This window comes from Rhynchophorus ferrugineus, unplaced genomic scaffold (assembly GCF_030347505.1).
Source record: "Rhynchophorus ferrugineus isolate W39M unplaced genomic scaffold, kcgeb_rfMv2 rfM1, whole genome shotgun sequence".
Taxonomy (NCBI): Eukaryota; Metazoa; Arthropoda; class Insecta; order Coleoptera; family Curculionidae; genus Rhynchophorus; species Rhynchophorus ferrugineus.
In genome coordinates, this window is record NW_027472580.1 from 43,259,546 (window position 1) to 43,278,959 (window position 19,414).

At 30.6% G+C, this 19,414-nt stretch overlaps 1 protein-coding gene across 1 annotated transcript in view; it reads right to left on the bottom strand.

Moving 5' to 3' along the window:
- Positions 1–19,414, bottom strand: part of LOC143206789 (follistatin-related protein 5) — a 293,592-nt gene that overhangs the window by 113,076 nt on the left and 161,102 nt on the right. Inside the window, exon 2 of the mRNA XM_076419521.1 lies at positions 6,930–7,028. Coding sequence (XP_076275636.1) covers positions 6,930–7,028 — 99 coding nt within the window. The remainder of the gene's footprint in view (positions 1–6,929; positions 7,029–19,414) is intronic.

A 19,414-nucleotide genomic window follows, 5' to 3' on the forward strand; every position in this document is an offset into this window, starting at 1 on the left:
TAACGCTGCTCGGGTTTTTATTGGAAATATGTTTATTCTGTTGCAGCTGCACTAAATATTAGTATGGTCTCCTTGACTAAATTCTCCTTGACATGCCTTGATGTTAGCTCTGTTCATGATGAACTTATATATAAATGGTTAGTAGTTTTTAATTTAAACATAATTCAATACAGTTATTTCAGAGACAATTGTTCGCATGGAAAGTGACCATAAACAACAGAAACAAAACTTGATGGACAAAGGTAAAAGCATACTATTTTTCTATAATTAATTGCAGATATATTGTTCATCAAGCTAAAAACAAAAAGATCCTAACAAGAGGTCGGCAAAGGCTGTAATTAAGGATTAGCCTACAAAACATAAATTAAGTTTGAAAATACCTTATTAAAGATTGAAGTATTTCAAGTTGTCACTTGGTAAATAAAAATGAAATGTTTAATTACGTTTTATGTAATTTACTTTTTTAGAAATATGGCTGAAAAAGATACATAGTAGATATGATCACAGAATGTAACGTGAGTTACTTCAATATGCTTGTAAGTCCGGTTTTTTATTATTTGGTATGCTATACACTTTGCTGGGGTTTGTTTTCCTGGACCATCGACCTGGTAGCGTACATTTAATCCAATAATATTAGGTGCATCGTGACGCAAGTCAATCAATGTCAAGGTTGCTAATGTTCGCACACATATGTTTTTTCTTTTCTTTCTATACTTGATATGACGGTCAGAGGAAAAAGAGATTATTGTATGTAGATATTATTAAAAATAAATAGAACGAGAGCTGATAATAGGAAGCCTTTAGATCTTGTCGATATTTTACTAATAAACGATTACCCTTAGCCATTAATTCTGTTGAGATTCCATAGATGATTGGCTGTCAATGTGCACCACATATTAAGATATATTCGTAGAATTTTTGTGTAACACTAACTATAAAGTCCTGAAAAGTATTGTAGGAGCACCCAGATACTACAGGATTCACTTCTTACACTGAGACATTCAGATACCGCTTGTCACTCAGTGATACAAGAAAATCGCAAGAGGAGAGATTCTCATGTTAATATCGAACAAATATAACTTTTGAGTAACACCAGAACAGAACACAGGCTTAAAATAATCAAATTATTTAAGCTTGTATAGTGTAGTGTAGCGGGGCGCATTTAATAGAAAAATAGCCGTGTTAATATACAGAGATTATTAGAGATTATTATAGGGCCGATGGATCCTCCTAGATATATACCTAGATATAAGTTATTGTAATGGTATATTATAAGTTAGTCGGCAACGACCAGTGACAGTATTATTATCAATAAATTTAGAAATATTAATTAGTATTTTCAAACAAGGATTTGGAAGAATTGTTATTCAAGAACAAAATAGAACATACTAAATTACATATTTTAAAATCATCAAAATATTTAAATACTTAAATTTACTTAACTAATTAATTATTTGACATTAATTATATTTCACGGTATAACCAATAATACTGAGTGAGACTTCTAACGATAATTTTAAATCTTAATGGCATAATTATATATTGGGATTATTGATATAAAAAAATTGGCGTTAGAAATTAAGATAATTTGCGCGGTTAGCCAAGTTGCAGGACATTTGATTCTTTAAAGCATTTTAATTTCAAAATTTCATCATATACTTCTCCACCAATATGCTGCTGTTGGTGCCGCAGGACTTAGGAATATTCTTCACTAAATCTCGTCACAGCTGCTAATCGCCAGTAATTGTTCTGACCTTGGACCAGATTAGTCGAAGGAATTCGTTTATCTTTCATTCGACATATATGTACAAATCATTATAATTTGTAGAACAGTGCTCAAACCGCGGGGCCACGGAGCATTGTCCAGATAAGCGTTTTTTTTTATTAATTATCAAGCCATGTACAATGCGAACTATATCATAAACAATGCTAGAATCCTCAACTAGAATCAAATTTTCATATTTTCACATATTTTGAGGTTAATTTGAATTCAAGTTATATTCTAAATTATACATTATATGTTCCATTTACATAAATTATGAATTTTAATGAGACTAGTCTCCTTGTAGTAATACATATCTCAGAAGTACTATAGTCACCCAACTAGGCATTTTAATACTTCTAAATAATGTCGGGCTTCTTAATTTATATATTGATACGATGGATCAGTCTGTTCAACATTTTAATCTGTATCGATTTTCCATGTTTATAATCAATTAATTTTCTTTGTTTTTTTAAATTTTTATCAGATAAACAATTATTATCAATAGAGAACTTTATGTTAACTTTCCAACAATATTTGATAATGTTACAAAAGGCAAAACTTTCAAAAAGTAGTTTTTTTTTTGTAATTCGACTAAAAACTTATAATAGAGCTGTGTTATAAATATAGTTACGGAATAGGCTAGATGACTATTTTTCAGAAATCACTTTATGACAATTCTACGTATTTACTTTACCTGGAATAAAAATAATTTCTTCAAAAATATTGATTTAAAAGTAAAATTGGCATTTTCAATAATGATATTTTTTGGTACTGGTTTTATTTATGCAATGTTTTAATAACTTTGTGTTATAATTAAATATTTTATCGTATATTGTTGGTGTTGACCCTAATGTCCGTCAAATTTATCGCCAAAAACCCCAAAGAAGTCGAGTATTTTTGTTCCAAGGCAGAAAAATATTACGGGAACCAATCGCTACAGTTTGGACATGAGTAATTTATTCACATTAATATCATGCTAATGTTAGTATTTACTATTTTAAGTACCCTTAATTATGCCTGAAATGTAATTAACGTAATATAGAGGTAAATAACCCTCTTGAAAATATTTGAGATTAAGCTTCGTTTGTTTTGTTTATTGTATCTAGATGTCAGTTACCAAATAGTATACAAAATCATATAAAATATAACGTACAAGTGTGCATGAAGTCAGTGTATATTTCTACAAGATTCGAATTGTAACTAGACAGAAGAAAATGGATTTCTAATTGAACTCACTGAACATTCGCAATTGTTCACTACTGATCATATATTGTCAAAATACAAAGAAAAATATTAATTAAATTCAAACCTTGAACAAGTGTCAATCAGTTCTCATCATGGTTAGATTACAAAAGGCCAATATAATTCAAATAATTTTATTGGCTATACTACCACGTTGAGGGTAAGTGGCCTATATTTTATTGAACAGAGTGATTTTATCGAGTTTTTATATCCTGGTAACAGGTCAATTGAAAAGTCCCCGGCCTGACACATAGATGGCGCTACTATAATTAAATCCATATGTTTATTAGTTAGCCCTAACCTTCAAAAGATGCGCGTATAAATTTGACAGCTGTCGGATCATTAATTTGTAAATTATAGCACTTTGAGTGAAGCAACTTTTGTTATTGTGAAAAAAATGGATAAAAAGGAATTGTGCGTGTTGTGCGTGAACTGAGCTATGTAAATTGAGCGTGTTGATAAAATATTGCTTTTTGAAGGGAAAAAATACTGTTGAAGCAAGAACTTGGCTTGATGCCGAGTTTCCGGACACTGCCCCAGGAAAATCAATCATCAAGGATTGGTATGTAGTGAAGTTTACATGTAGTGAAATGAGCTCCGAAGACGGTGAACGCAGTGGACGCCCGAAAAAGGTTGTTACCGACGAAAACATTTAAAAAATCCACATAATGATTTTGAATAACTGTAAATTGAAATTGAATGAAATAGCAGAGACTCTAAAGACAACTGAACTACAAAACTATCACTAGACCTGTACATCTTATCGTTCACGAATATTTGGGTATGAGAAAGCTCTGTGCAAAGTTGGTGCCGCGCGAGCTCACTTTTGACCAAAAACAGCGACGAGTTGATGATTCGGAGCAGTGCTTGAAGATGATCAAGCATAATAAACCTGAGTTTTTGCGTCGATATGTGACAGCGGATGAAACGTGGCTCCATCATTTCACTCCGAAGTCCAATCGACAGTCATCCGAGTGGACTGCACATGATGAACCCGCTTCAAAGCGTGTGAAAACGCAACAGTCGGCTGGCAAGGTTATTATTTTCTCTCGTCTTTCGTCTGTATTTTGGGATGCGCAAGGAATAATTTTCATTGACCACCTTGAAAAAGGAAGGACCATCAACAATGACTATTACATAGCGTTATTGGAGCGTTCGAAGGACGAAAGCGCCGAAAAAACGGCCGCATTTAGAGAAAAAGGAAGTTCTGCTTCACCAAGGCAATGCATCGTGTCACAAGTCAGTGAAAGCGATGACAAAAATCCATGAATTGGGCTTCGGATTGATTCCTCATCCACCGTATTCTCCAGATCTGCAATTTCCATCTCAGATCTCAAAAGAATGCTCGCTGGGAAGAAATTTTCGTTGAATGAGGCCTATTTTGAAGCAAAGGACAAATCGTACTACAAAAATGGTATCGAAAAGTTGGAGTTTTGCTATAATCAGTGTATCACTCTTGAAGGGAATTATGTTGAATAAAAAAAACTAATTTTGCCAAAAAAATGTGTTTTACTATGGTAGGCCGGGGACTTTTCAATTCACCTGTTATGTGTTATTTCAAACATAAATTTCAAACAATTTGAAGAATATTTACGTACAGACAATGTATGTTTGTTTTGTTTATTGCGTTTACTATGTATAGAGTTCCTAATAATTTTGTTCAAATATGCAAAGTTAGTACAGTTATTATAGACGAATCGATTTTGGGCAAGTTTAGGTTATTTGCCTTGATCAAAATCCTAGTTCATTTTTTAAAATTTTCTTTCTCTTGTTTGTACAACACTTCTAAAACCTGTGCAACTGTAAAATACAAGATAACTAATCCAAACAAAATTGAAACGCGATAAAAAGTTTAAATGTTAGATTGTGTAAATGACGGTTAGGAAACAGTAAGTGACGTCAATGGTTCGTAGCGCTTCTAGCGTATTTATATCGATAGTATATTATTATTATAAATCAATATTTTTTTGATTCTTTACTAATCATTTAATCATTACATGTTTTTACGAATTTTAGTTATTTTACGAGCGTGTTTTCGAGATTTTTAAAGACATGGAAAAGAAAAGCGAGGTTATGTTAAAAAATCACCATAAGCATCACGCATTTAAAGAAGTGATCCAAAACACATATAGCATTCGGTTATCGAGCAAGGAAACGAATTTATTTGAGATTTTGATGTACTCACTCTATAAAATTAAAACTATATATTTATTAGATTAATAATAGCTGTATTAGTGTTAAAAAATGTCAAGAAACTTCGAATATTGATAATTTCTAAAGCGAAAGGAGTTGGAGAGATTTGTGGAAGAATGTTCGACATCCGACGACATCAACAGCAACTTTTCAAAACACTAAATGATAGGCGAGGGATTATTTAATTTAATTTTTTAATGTGTAAGTTTCTTAAGCTATTTATTATAACAAAATAAAACCTAGAATAGTTAAGTGGAAAACCGTATTTTTCAGGGACTCGATCCCTCGCCGGATTTAAAAGTTTCCAATTGCGTTACAAAGTTGATAGTGAACTCGAAACCGAAATGTTTGAAGCTTAATTGTGTTGTTCGAGTCGGACGAGTACACATTTTATGTGCCATCCGAAACACTATACCGTCTTTGTTATACCAGGGAGTTGTTTCAGACACCAGCGGGTGTTTCATTTATTCTTTAATAAATAGAGATTTTTGTGGTTCTTATGTCCCGTGATTTCGTAAAAATACTGACTAGTTTAATATTTCGTTGTTCGTGTTTAGTAATTTTATACATTTAAAAAATTAAATGTTATATGTATAATGTCTGTGGGGCTTAAATATGAAGCAAATTGAAATTACAAATGTACTGATTTTGATTACATCCCGTAGTGTTCTAATCTGCTCTAAATCATAGGAAAATATTATGTGTCATTAATATCATTACATATATTCTGATCAGCAATATGTATTGGTGAAAATGCGTATCAGTGTAAATAACTGTAAAACTACCTAATATAATTGCAATTTGATGATTTTGAAACTCATCTATATAAAATAACTGCTTTCCATTAAGTACTAATTGTTGCTTTTGGTTTTAATAGTTTAAAAGTAGTGATGTAGATGTCACTGAAAAACGACGGCTTTGAAGACTAAAAATATTCTACGATAAAGAAGTCTATTGGACGACAAGGCACTTGAAAATCTGAAAGAACTCTCAGACACTTTAGGAGTTGATCAATCAACCGTTTCTATGCAGTAGGATCCTAAAGAAGAAAAAATGATTGAATTTCCAACCATTTCAGCATTATGGTTTGGTTGCTTGCAAAGCAAAAAAAATAATTTCCTGTGATGTATTATGATTGGTGATGAAGAGTGGATCTACTAGGACATCCTCTAGGAGAGCCATCCACATCAAAATATTCATGGCCTCCTAAAACCGATTGAAACTGTTATTGCAAATATCTACTGATGTCATTTGAAGAAGTCTAATAAAGTGTTGTTGCAAAAAAGACCAACAATATAGAGTAGAAAAGAACAGATCTAGAAGGATCCATTGCATGACAATGCTAATAACAACGTTTCAAGAGTTGTGAGAGATACAACGTTGCAGCTTGAATGGGAAATTCTCTCGCACTGAGCGTACTCACCAAATATAGCCTCTTCTAATTACTACTTCTTTAAATTGATACAGCATAGCTTGGCTGACGATTTCAAAATACTGATCGCTGGCAAACTAACATTGTTATTTGGACATTGTATCGCCATATTGCCAGAGAGATGGGAAAAATATAGTCTACCAATTTCTCTCAATGAATGCATAATATAACATAATAAAACAATGATGGTTGATGGCAAAATGATTGTTAAACTTGATGAGATGAATTTAGACATAATAATTATTTAGCTGATACTTTGTTTTCATTAATTGTGAGTGGTGTAATTATTACGCATACCTGATCGTCTGTGTCTACTGGTTGAGCTGCGCTGATAGCGACAAGGACAATCAAACTGCATAGCAGCCAAGGAGACATTGTTTTTTTATGCCTCGTCATCTGAAAAATATAAAAATACGTATAACAACTATAAATATAAAATTAATAAAATTAATAAAATAATAGATTTTGTACAATGCAAGTGATAGAAATTGTTACATCTGCTATAGAAGATAATAATCATATATACTATTTATTATTAAGTACTACTTAATATATAATTTTTACGTAAAGTCGATAATTACTGTACTCAGTTTAACGATCAAAGGGAAGTTCATATTTAAATCGATTACTGGCAGCATTCTACATGACAGAGTCGAAATTAGTCGCAATTGTTTATAATATACCCATATTCTAATTCAAAAGAATTATTTGAAGATTTTTTCAGTGTTCAAAATAGCTGAGGAAAAATGACGAAAAAATTTTACAATGTTTGTATGAATGTATAAATATTTCATATTATTTAGTTCCAAGTTATTTTTTCACTATTTTCAAATCTGAAAAATGACATAATGACGAGTAATTCACAATCACGAGGACCCAATTGGACAAGCAATACTCATAATAATCCTAGCCACGCCAATAAACAGGTTGGGTAAGACTGGATGTCGTCAGGGACGGTCTCTGAATTGGTCACTGGCCAGTTGGCAGGCTTAATGCCGAGAACCGTGGTTTAGATTTCACGTTAAATGGTAGGTCCAGTCCAGTTAAACAATCGTTCATAAAAAACAATGCAAAGAACTATTTTGCTTAATAGCTACCGAAACCAATTTATCTATTTACAATATTATTTTAACCACTACTAACTATGTTGAACTCGGTGCCGAAACCCTAACATTAATATTAATTTAGATTTGTTTTGTATATAATATAATTTTTTGAATATATCACAAAATTATATTATTATTTCTGTATTTTTTTGGCTCGGCACCGACTTCAAAGTGATTAGTTGGTAGTAATTAAAATATTATTGTAAATATATAAATATGTTTTTAATGAGTTCCTTATTTATTATTTGAAGTCGGTTAAATTTTTTGTTAAAAATATTCTATTTTTCTCTTTTTGGTGTTAGATATTTACTCAATAAATTACACAGTTATTTTATTTAATATAACAATGAGTAGGCCAAGTAAAGTTGCAGCTCGGATGCGTAAAAATAGGAAGAAAGAAACAATGATTGAAAATAAGGAACGCTTCGGGCTCCGGGGTCTGCTAACTAGCCTAGGTGATTTGACAACTGTTCTAACTAAACAACAACAAACAGTTGTTGTTCCCGGCAAGAATCGAACCCGCGACCTCCGTTTGTTAGCTAAACGTATTAACCATCACTATAACACGTATGCTATAGTTACTGTTTAAAAAACAAACTGAGTGGATTTTGCAGTGAACGATTTCCGATTTTCCATCACATCAGTTCAGCAATAACATTATACAAAAATACCTGATTATTTTAGATAAACAGTAGTAGTGAAAACTTTGTGCGTTTTTGAATATTGAGCGTTTGCCACGATTTCCTCCCTTCTTCCCAACAGATCCTGATTTGATTTCAATGGGACCACCTCGGGAGTGCACTCTAAGTGAGTGCAAATAAAAAAGGAAATTTGAAACTAGACCCACAATTGACTCGGACAAATCGGCGAATATACATTAAAAAATATATACAACCGAACATAGAACCTCCTTTTTCGAAGTCGGTTAATAATTAAAATAAAAATATTTAATTATTTTCCTTCTTGTTGAAGCCTGGTATTTTTATATAATTATCTTATTTTCGCACCTTCTCGAATTATCCACGTGGAGTAAACTTTGATTATAACGTTGGAAAGTTTTTGGAATTGAAGCAAATTGATCTTTTGAGGAATGGCGTTAACAAATAGGTGGAGAATTAGTAGCAAATTATCGTCGAATGCAACAACTGTTTCTGGTAAAACTCTCTAAAAGAAATATGCTACTCTTGCTGAGTTTTGTTAATTGCCTATTTCATTTATTGCAATGACAGATCGTAACTTCAGAATCAATATATTGTAACAAGTAATGCCAACTTTTAAACAATTTTACTCAAAATGGTTCAGTCTTAAGTTGATTTTATTGTAAAATCCAGACTTTACTATAGCGTTGTGAAACATAACTGAAACTATCGAATTTTTAGTAATTGACTACTCCTTACTATCAAATTAAACATTAGAATGTTTCATTCATTGCTAGTTTTTGACCTGTGATATTGCGAATAAATTACGGAATTTATAGATATATAAATTTTATTTAGAAGTCATTAGGAAGTGTATTTTTGAAAATTATTTGTCATAGCAAAATATCACCCTATTATGTAATAGGATAAAAGAATAACATTTATAAGATAAGAAGTAAAGTACTTTTGGCTGCTCTAATACTCTTTTTCGATTGACCTTTTCGATTTTATAACTCTTTCGATATTTGTTCAAGCCTTGAAGCTAAAGTTTGGATGTTAAAATTTCTTTCTTGAAGTTTTAAAAGATAATTATTTTAAAATATACCCACCTAATGGTAAACCAATCTACTATTTTAATTAAAAAGGACTCAGTCGTTACATAATATATATAGTGTTTAAAAAAAAGGCACTTATATACACATTCGAATACAATATTAATAATCAATCAAAATCAATTAAAAAAACATATTGTATTCATTATTCTTTTTTTTAATTTCAAAATAAAAGTAAAATATAAAATAAATTTCACGGTGTTTTTTGTTAATATACATTCATTTAAAAAGAGCAGATCTTTACCAAAACTCTTAAGCGTGCATTCAAATGAAATAATAATTACTATTGAATTTTTGACTATCGAATGGTTTGAATATTTTGCTATCTATCCACTGTTTCAACTGTTTTTATTCTTTAGTCTCGCATCCAATGTCGTTTTCTTGCGAACACTTGTTGCTGCAGTCCATTAACATTAACATTCATAGTCTATTCAAAGTTATATTGTACATACGTCATCTAAATTTGTGACGTAAAAACGTCACAATGTTGCCACATTAACTCTGAGTTTTAGTTCAGTTTGGCTTTCACATACAACAAAATTCTAATCTAAATAAAATAATTGAATAAAAATGTTATCAAATATAATTTATTTTAACATTGTAGTACATCTAAAAAATACAGTTAATTATACAGCCATAAATATTTTATAATTTAGAGTTATAACCTTATCACTATTGTTTTAAAGAATTTTGCATATGTCTGACAACCGAACGACTTTGACAGGCTTATTCGTTTACGCGCTCGAACTATTCAGACAGCATTGTGTCTCTTTTTAACTAGAAAGAAATGAGAAGGAAAATATTTTCTGATTCTAAAACGAATTTACAAATTGTGACAGATATTATTAATTTAAATTATAGATAATTGACTGTGTTTTATAAATAATCTTCTGAGACTTTCGTATATCCTTAGTATTTAGGATATTCCCGAAAAATAATAGTTAATGCTTGGAGAAAGATATAATTATATAAATATTCGATAGGGTATAGAATAGATTACACCATCTATTAAAGTTAATGACAAGGTTTAGATATAAATATAATTAAATAAAGATACGATAGGGTATAGCATCAGTTGTGCCATCTATTCTAAAGGCTTCAAAATTAATGGAATATCCTTATATGACGATGTCGGTAAATTCAATTAAAAGCATACAATCAAAACTATATCTAAAACAAACTAACTTCCTATTTTATTGTAAATTTATCCAGCAAACGTAGGGACAGGCTTCGTATATGTGTATATGTGTCAATGCTTGCTTTGTAAGTAATAAATCAAGTTACACAGTGTTTGTTATAGTCATATTTTCAGTTGCTAATTCTCATTAGGACTTCGGCTTGTGTAGAACTAGTTGGAAATTTATTTGTTTGTCAAATATCAATATGCTAAACAAATACAAAGTTAGTTTGAACGCTGAGAGTAAATAGAGCTACGGCGAAATAACATTAGATAAATTGGCTAACAATATACACAATTACATTATATACCTACAGGGATTGCTATAAAAGATCCAAGAAATTGATTTTGTAATATATTGTATGTTAATTTTCATATTATCACTTATTAGATTTGGGAAAAGGCGTTATTTTAATTACATTTTAGTATCCTTTTTTTCTAACTAGGGTTTCCGTTGATCGAACTTTCTATTTAAGTGATACAAAAGAAAATTGGCTTTACCCAGCCTATTACTGAAGTAGTTTCCCTTTGTTAAATTTTTTGTAGTGTTCTTGAGTAGATTTTTGCTATTATGAAAGATAATTAATGAAAGGTTTGCTAATTACTTGTAAAATATTTTGGTATTTTAGGATATCGGCATAATTTCAGTTATATTTATTATAGTGTCCTTGTCTAGTTTTATTCCATGTTCATTCTATAAAGTTAGTAATTATTTATAGTCAGTAAAATTTGTGAAGTCAGTGCGTCGCAATGTTGCTGAATCATATTAGAGTTTCGGTTTGCAACAATTGGCGGTTTATACACTCTAATTATAATCACTAACGTTTTGAAGAATTTTGTATATATTTGACAACAGGGTTAACTAATACCAACGCAGAACAGATTTTACAGATTGGTTCATATGTATCCAACAGAATCTCTTTCGGTCATCTTTTTAACCCGGGTAAAATAGAAGTAAAATCCGTTCCGCGCTTTACTTTTTTACAAACTTCATTTGACAATATATCCGACGTCATCTATGATGTTAGAATGTTATAATTTGTTTAATGTTATTATTTATTCGAGGCTAACAGTCATGAATCTGAAAAAGAAAAAAGCAGATCTAATAGGGTTATTGAAGCAAGAGTTCTTAAAAATTTACATTGTGTGTCTTGCAGACAAAAAATGGTATCTCCAATTTTAGTGCTAGGTTGATTTCAGTGAACAGAATAAGTATTTCGATAATCTTGAGCAGGTTACTATAAAATTTTCCATGAATATTTGTTGAATCCCAATAAAATTTTACAATTGAATTTGTTTTTTACCATAGTTAATTATTTATTTAGTTTTGTAATTCTATCCTTGTAATCTTTAAAATGGGATATATATCATTCCTTAGTTAAAAGCAATCAACAATCTTGATGTTTAACAATTGACAACAATTTTTACAATTTGACATATTAATTGGTCTTCATGTCCTTTATGATCAATTTAATTATGCTATTACTACAAAGAATGGTGTGGTTATATACTAGCCTAATTGCTAAATTATATGTCTAAATCAAAAACACTATTAAACATATTTAAATAAAATTAGATTAAAATATTACCTTTCAAACTTTACCATTAAATTCACTGTTGTGATATTACATAGCATGCATTTACGTATATTTAATTCTACCAATTAGGCAGTATCAATAAATTGTTTTTGCAACTGTATTAGTTCATAACTGATATAAAGACAAGGTTAACCTCAAATATTCTGACAAAATTGTTCACCAACATTCTTCAATAAAAGTTTCATATTTAATAAAAATCAACTAACCAAGTAGTTTATTTCAAAATCCTTTAATTTTCCTCTTCAAACGTGATTAATATTCAATCACTAATCTAATAACTACTAGTAAAAATGCGACATACAATAATGAATATAAAACATAGAACATAGAATGAACAAAAAATCATGAAAGGGCAGACAACTTTTATTATTAGAAATACAACCTTAGCGACCTATACACTTCAAGTGCTGAGGCGTAAATGTCAGACGACAGGATTGAATTGCTTATACAAGTTTCGATTAGCTGGAACTGCACATACGCACTTGTTCTAATCTAGCCAGACATTTTTGACAACTACGCGTCCTTTTGTATATACGCCTTGTCGTTTATAGAAGTTGGGTTTTGTGGTTCAACTTCTATTCAAACCACAGTTGTGGTTTGAAGTCATTTTGATTAATTTTGTTCATAGACAAAATTAGCAAAATTAATTTTGTAGATTGTTATGGAATAAAGGATATATTTTTATGTTAAATAATATGGAAACAGAACTTATTTGAAGATTATAGTAAAGGTAATAATGAAATATGGTCATGTTTGTATACCTTTTCAATCTATTTGTTATTATATCTTTCTGATTTTACAGTTATTTCGAATCAATATAAATATGGCAATAGAATATTTGAACAATGTATTAAAAACAGATACACTAAGAAGGAATGCTAGGGTGTCAGTTGAACAACTATTAGATTCGTTAGATGATCTGTTAGATTTGATAACTTGGATTTTGAACATTGACAAGACCAAACGCTAGTATCTATTAGGATCGTATAAATAATACGGGCCCATAAGAGAACTGAACATACAAAAACTAAGTATAAAATACATACATTTCAAAAAAAATTCAGGCAAATTTGAAGTCAAATATTACAACAAAATATACAATGTAAATATAAATCAAATCTGCGAGAATAGTTGCAAAACTTTATATTGTATAGTGTCAGATTTGTCAGTGTCAGGGTGTATAGGTGCGTCCGTAGCTGTGCAGAGTATACGAAAAAGAATACCCTGGGTAAGCATGTGCACTTGGTATATATGTATGGGAAGGCAATGGGCACTAATTATTTTGCAGGTAATGGTGCCTGTGTTCGGGGAGAGAAGACACTGATTAAATTGACAATTGAAATTAAAAAAAAACACACAGTGAGAAGCAGAAGGAGCAAATATGGAAATGGAATAGACAATGTTTCTACAGATTCGAAATCAGTCAATCAAGAATTTCAAATTGAAATTGTTAATAACATAGAGGTGGTGCTTATAAATTATACAATTATAATAATATAGTGCTTATTATTTCTATGTTTCTAAATGCGTTTTGCTTTGATTACATTTTCTTTGTTTATCTTATTACATTTATTGCAATAAAATTTGTTAAATGATGTAATATTTCCACATTATGTATCTGGTCTGACGAGTTATATAAACCGAAATAAATAATAAATCACAAAGCTTCGTATTCTATGTTATCAATTTATTCCAACCATTTTCTAATAAGTACACTTTATATTTACACTATGCTGAAAATATATGACACTTTGTTTAAACATTTAGTCTGTCTCTTCTTTTGAAATATCTGTAAAATCAGAAAGATATAATACAAGTAGGCAGAAAAAATATATTCTTTGTTTCATAACAATCTACAAAATTAGTGTTATAAAATTATAATATTTTACTAATAAACTAATAACCTAATAACTTCATACCTTATACACTTATTTTCACATTATCTGGCCCTAATTTTGCCTATGACATAATTATAGTACCTCAAAAAAATGTAAAAATAAAAATAACCTTAAAATGATTTCTAACCACAGCTGTGGTAAACAACAAGGCGTATATAGAAAAGGACGCGTAGTTGTCAAAAATCTCTGGCTAGATTAGAACAAGTGCGCATGTGCAGTTCCAACTAATCGAAACTTGTATAGGCATGGATGTATAGGTTTTTGACTGTCATCTGTAAATGTCGACCATATTGCAGAATAATGAATCGGCGAGAAATTTACGATCATAACCGAAAAATAATTCGGATTATACACGAGCGCACAAGGTTTACAGAATAACGATTGCTATCTATGATATGCATTGGTTATTTTTTTGCTATATGTTTTGATGTTTTTTACTTTTACCTTTAATACTATAGATTCATTGTTTTTGTCGAGTATTTGTATATATACTAACTATCAGCAGCTAATTCTTAAAGTTCTAATATATTTAATTCAGCGCTAATTAAAGCTCTAATTCAGCGATCTGACCCAAAACTGCAATTTCTTATGAAACTGTGACTGAATGAAACTATTATTAAACGATTTTGTTTGAATTTAAACAATATTTGTTGACCTATTTTATTATTTTTATTAATACGACATTTTTGGAACTATAACAGAATAAAGGTAAATTTAGATTTAAAAAAAATAAAATAAAGATAGGATGAGCTTATAAAGTTAAAAAATTTTTTCAGTCTTTTTGTAGTGTGAATAAATGAATTTGTCCGTTTTTTCGAAAGATACTCTGAAGAAAAACAGCTTAGCTTAGAAAATTGTATCCCAATATAGATTAACGACATTCGAAAATAAGAAGTTTTATCTAGCTTCTCTGTTCACAAAATAATTTTCTTAACGATTAGACTTCCTTTATAAAGTTATAATTTAAATATTGACGAATTAAATTTGAACTGAAGTAATTTTTATGACATTGATATCTGGAGAACACTTCATAATAAAGAAAAAAATGTATTTGGTTCTGGAATCACAATGTATTGAATTAAAACTAATCGTATACCAGGATTGGTGAGTAAATGTAAGAAGCATTAACTAAATATTGCAGCGGTATCGAAATTCCTATAGAATCATGAAGTAGAACAATAAATATAATATACACATCTAGCAGATTTTGGAGGTATATACTTAAAAATAGTTAATAGAATTACTCATATTTAATACACATTTGTAAAAATATTTGATATTATAATTATTTCTGGTTATTCTGTATTTAAAATTAATTTGACTTGCTATTTTAATATTCTTTTTCCTTGTTATACTTTTAAAAGTGTACATGTATACTCATAAAAGTGTATATTTTAAAAGTTCAAAGTTGATTAATTTTCTCGTTACGATATAAATTGAAATCTGAAAATTAAACATCGACGAGAAAGCGAAGACGAGGGGAATAAGGAAAAAGTAATCTTATTTCGCTAGATGAGCGGCGTAAGGTTAGATAATTTATCGCATTAAAAATGTAAAAGAAGCGAGCGAAGTGAGAGAATACGACTTGGCGGGACGTGATTGACATTCGGATGTTAAAAGGGAGGAAGGAGGAAACGGTAGGGTATCTATTGCTTTCGTGAAAATTGACGACAGGCATGAGAAATAACGTTTCGAGGAAATGACGACTAAAGATTCACTTTATTTAACTTTAGCATAAATTTAAAATTACGTAGAAGAAGCCTTTGCTATTTTACGACCGTTTACTTTATAACTGATGGTCTTTTAATAATTCACTAGAGCTTTATGATGAAATATATAATAATACGGTATCTTTAAAACATACATGCTATTAATTACATTACCCAATTTTAAAACCACCATAAAAACATTGACTAGGTCTTGATTCGGAGATATTCTATACATTTTCAGTTTGTGGGTTATTCGTTTTTGGATATTGGCACATCCGTTAACTATTAAAATACAAATAATCTCGCTGCTTCAGATATATAAAAAGTGATACTATTGATGTAACGTCCAATTTGATAGTGTTTTTGAGAGCAGAATGTATTAATAAGGTTTTCCTTGCAGAAACACAATTTGAAGGCTCATGTGAAGTCTGGCTACTGGTATTATATTCGTATAAATATAGGCATCCAGATACAATTATCACTTGTAAAGGATTCTTCATTTGACTTGGTTTTGGAAGGGAATTTAAAAAAAAGGCTGGGCACCATCCCAGACCCATGCATATTTCTAAGGAAAAAAATATGTTAGTTATAATACACTTTAATATTAATCATTTGGTTACAGAATTTTTTATAGAACTACTATCCACTCGAATGCAAAAGTAAATTAGTTTTCTCATCTACATATAGTTTTAGATCTGTCAGTAACGGGAATGAAAAAATATTCCTTCAATATTCGTCTGTTATAGAATGGAGATATAATGGTCATGGAATGAAGCAATGCTTGTGGATTGCCGTTAAAATACAGGTATCTTATGATCCACCAATTAATTCTTTACAGAGTTAAACCATCTGACAGATGCTTTTTCAGTAATATAGAATGAATATAGAACTAGCATTAAGTATATTAATTATATAGTATATAGTAGATTAAGTAATTAGTATATGTAATTATGTTTTTGGCTTTCTTTAAAACGGTAAATTTCTATATGACAAGGATCATCCATATAATCATTCTTCATAATTTTCGTTGCCGTCTTAGATATAAATGATATAAACGTGGTTTGCCTTTAAACTTATATAAGTATAACCGGGATAATATGCAGCTCTGAGCGATATCTATATTGTAGCAACCGCTACGACCCTTTAGGCCACCACATATTCACCTACATCAAGTTCAATAGTTGGCAACGTTGGTGGATTGGTACCATGCGGTTCCCGGCAATAAAAGACCATTAAGACGACATCTCGCCCTCCTTTCTCTTTCTTCTTCCCTTGTAACAGTACCACTTCCATAGCGCTTCTATACTCCCTTTACCTAACCTAATGTCCTGTCAATTCTCCCGTCGATCACATGTGTCATTTAACATCGAAATAAACAAGTTTTTATTCAAGCAGTGTTTTCAGTTACCGTGTTAATTCCTTCCACAAGAATAGTGGTGAATGTTCAGATAAACAATCGCGTCGACAGCCACACATTCCGGCCGACCAGATGAACATTCCTACAATTGATGCATGGAAGAATAGCACGAGGAACCCTCGATGGACGAAGACCACAGAAGACCACACCACAAAACAGGACACGTAAGGCATCACACTTACAGGTACCCTCAAATAAATCGGAACGCCCCAAGACGAACGACGTCCTGCTACTCCTTCGATGGCAGCTGATCCCGTAAAACTCCTGACTAAAGTTGGATCCCAAACTCTCCCAAGTAGTCCCTGGGAGATTAATTGCGTGACTGCGGGTGTACTCAGGAATCTGCACCACATAGAGATACCTTCCACGTAAGTATAGGCTAAAATTGGCCCCTTAAACGCATGCCAATTCTTCCATAAGGCTTCGAGATTTAGACACTGTTACAGCTCATATCTGTAGTGAGCTTTTTCAAATTCTATACCTACAAGGCAAATTCTAAATGTTTCCCTCAGATCTCGAATTTGAAGTTATGCGTTTAAGATGCGACTTATCGTCACCATTTCAATTATTCGATAACCAGAATAATTCAGAAACGTAGATCACAATGGCTTAGACATGTTTGTCGAATGACCGTATTCCTCACATACTTCTGTAGCGAAATCAAACAAGATTTAGCAAAGAATTTTCCATCTCCTACGAGTAAACACCCACCCCAATTCCTGGCTATGAATTGATGATGATGACAATTCAAGATATTACTCTAAAAAATTATATATAATTAGTAGCGAATATTCAAGGTAACTCCAAAGTACCTGTGCTCTACCAATATCCTGAGATAAGTGATTGTATTAAAATAGTATAAAACTTATTGGCGTCAACTAAAGTAAATTGTACGACATAAGCTATAAATCCACTAAATTGGTTCAGTTTTTAAAATAGCGCTATTATTTTCTGTCGATATATAAAGCACTATGTGTTAACACGAACTCGTTTCTAAAAAAATGGCGGATCGAGTCTATTGCCAAAAATATAGAGTTGAGTAACTCATGAAAAGGCTGCCATCTAGAGGATTACGTTCAAATCACAAAATCGTCGGACGAAACAAATAAATTTACACTAACAGTATATTAACACATTGGTTATATACATTTAATATCATATATATAATGTTTGAATTCAAAATATAAATGGTGATAAATTTTAAGTATATGTTGGTATTGAACTCAGTGATCATTTGCGGTGGTGGTAGTTAGAGAAAATAATAGGACCATGAATTATTTTTAAGAATTTTAGAATATATGGCGTAACTTAACTGTCGATAATTTATGTAATTATATTCACCTGTTCTATTATTATTTAACTTCTGTTATTATATAAATATTATATATTATATATTTTAAATCTTTAGAAATGTGTAAATATAAATTTTATTTCATGTTTAGTTTCAATTGCATTACGATTGAAATAAAAACGAGATAGTAAACAGAACATAGGCTGTACTAAAAACGAAAGTTACACTGGGAATTCCAATATTATTATAACGCCATTTATCCTGTAATAAATTGCAGGGGAGTGTCCCTGAATATGTCACAGCCTCTAGGACTGTCATTAGGATTTGGACTGCAGAACGATCTAAATGACAGAGATGGATTCGAAAGCGACCCATAACGCTATGTAGTGTGAAGAAACATAAATTATTCGGGATATTCCGGAAGATGTCGCACAAAAATTTTAACGTTTTAATCCTGATTTATACTTACAAATATACACCGACCCGATATTTACGAGGGTCATATTAAAACATGTACATTTTATGTTCGTTTCACATGTATATGTTAGAATTTAAGATTTATTTTACGATGTTTAAGTTATTTATTTTTATAAGTTATTTTATTTACTTAATTTTATTAGTTTGTAAGTTGGCATATTGGGTTTACAAAGTCTGGGAATATTGAAGAATATTAGTGTATGATATTATATTTAAAATTGAAAAATCATCCGATATTATCATTGGTTATTGTCATCGTATCGGTTAAGTATTAGTATAAATATTGATATGAATATTATATATTCAACATACAACCTGCATATATAGCGTATGTTAGAAAAAAATATTACCATTTAATA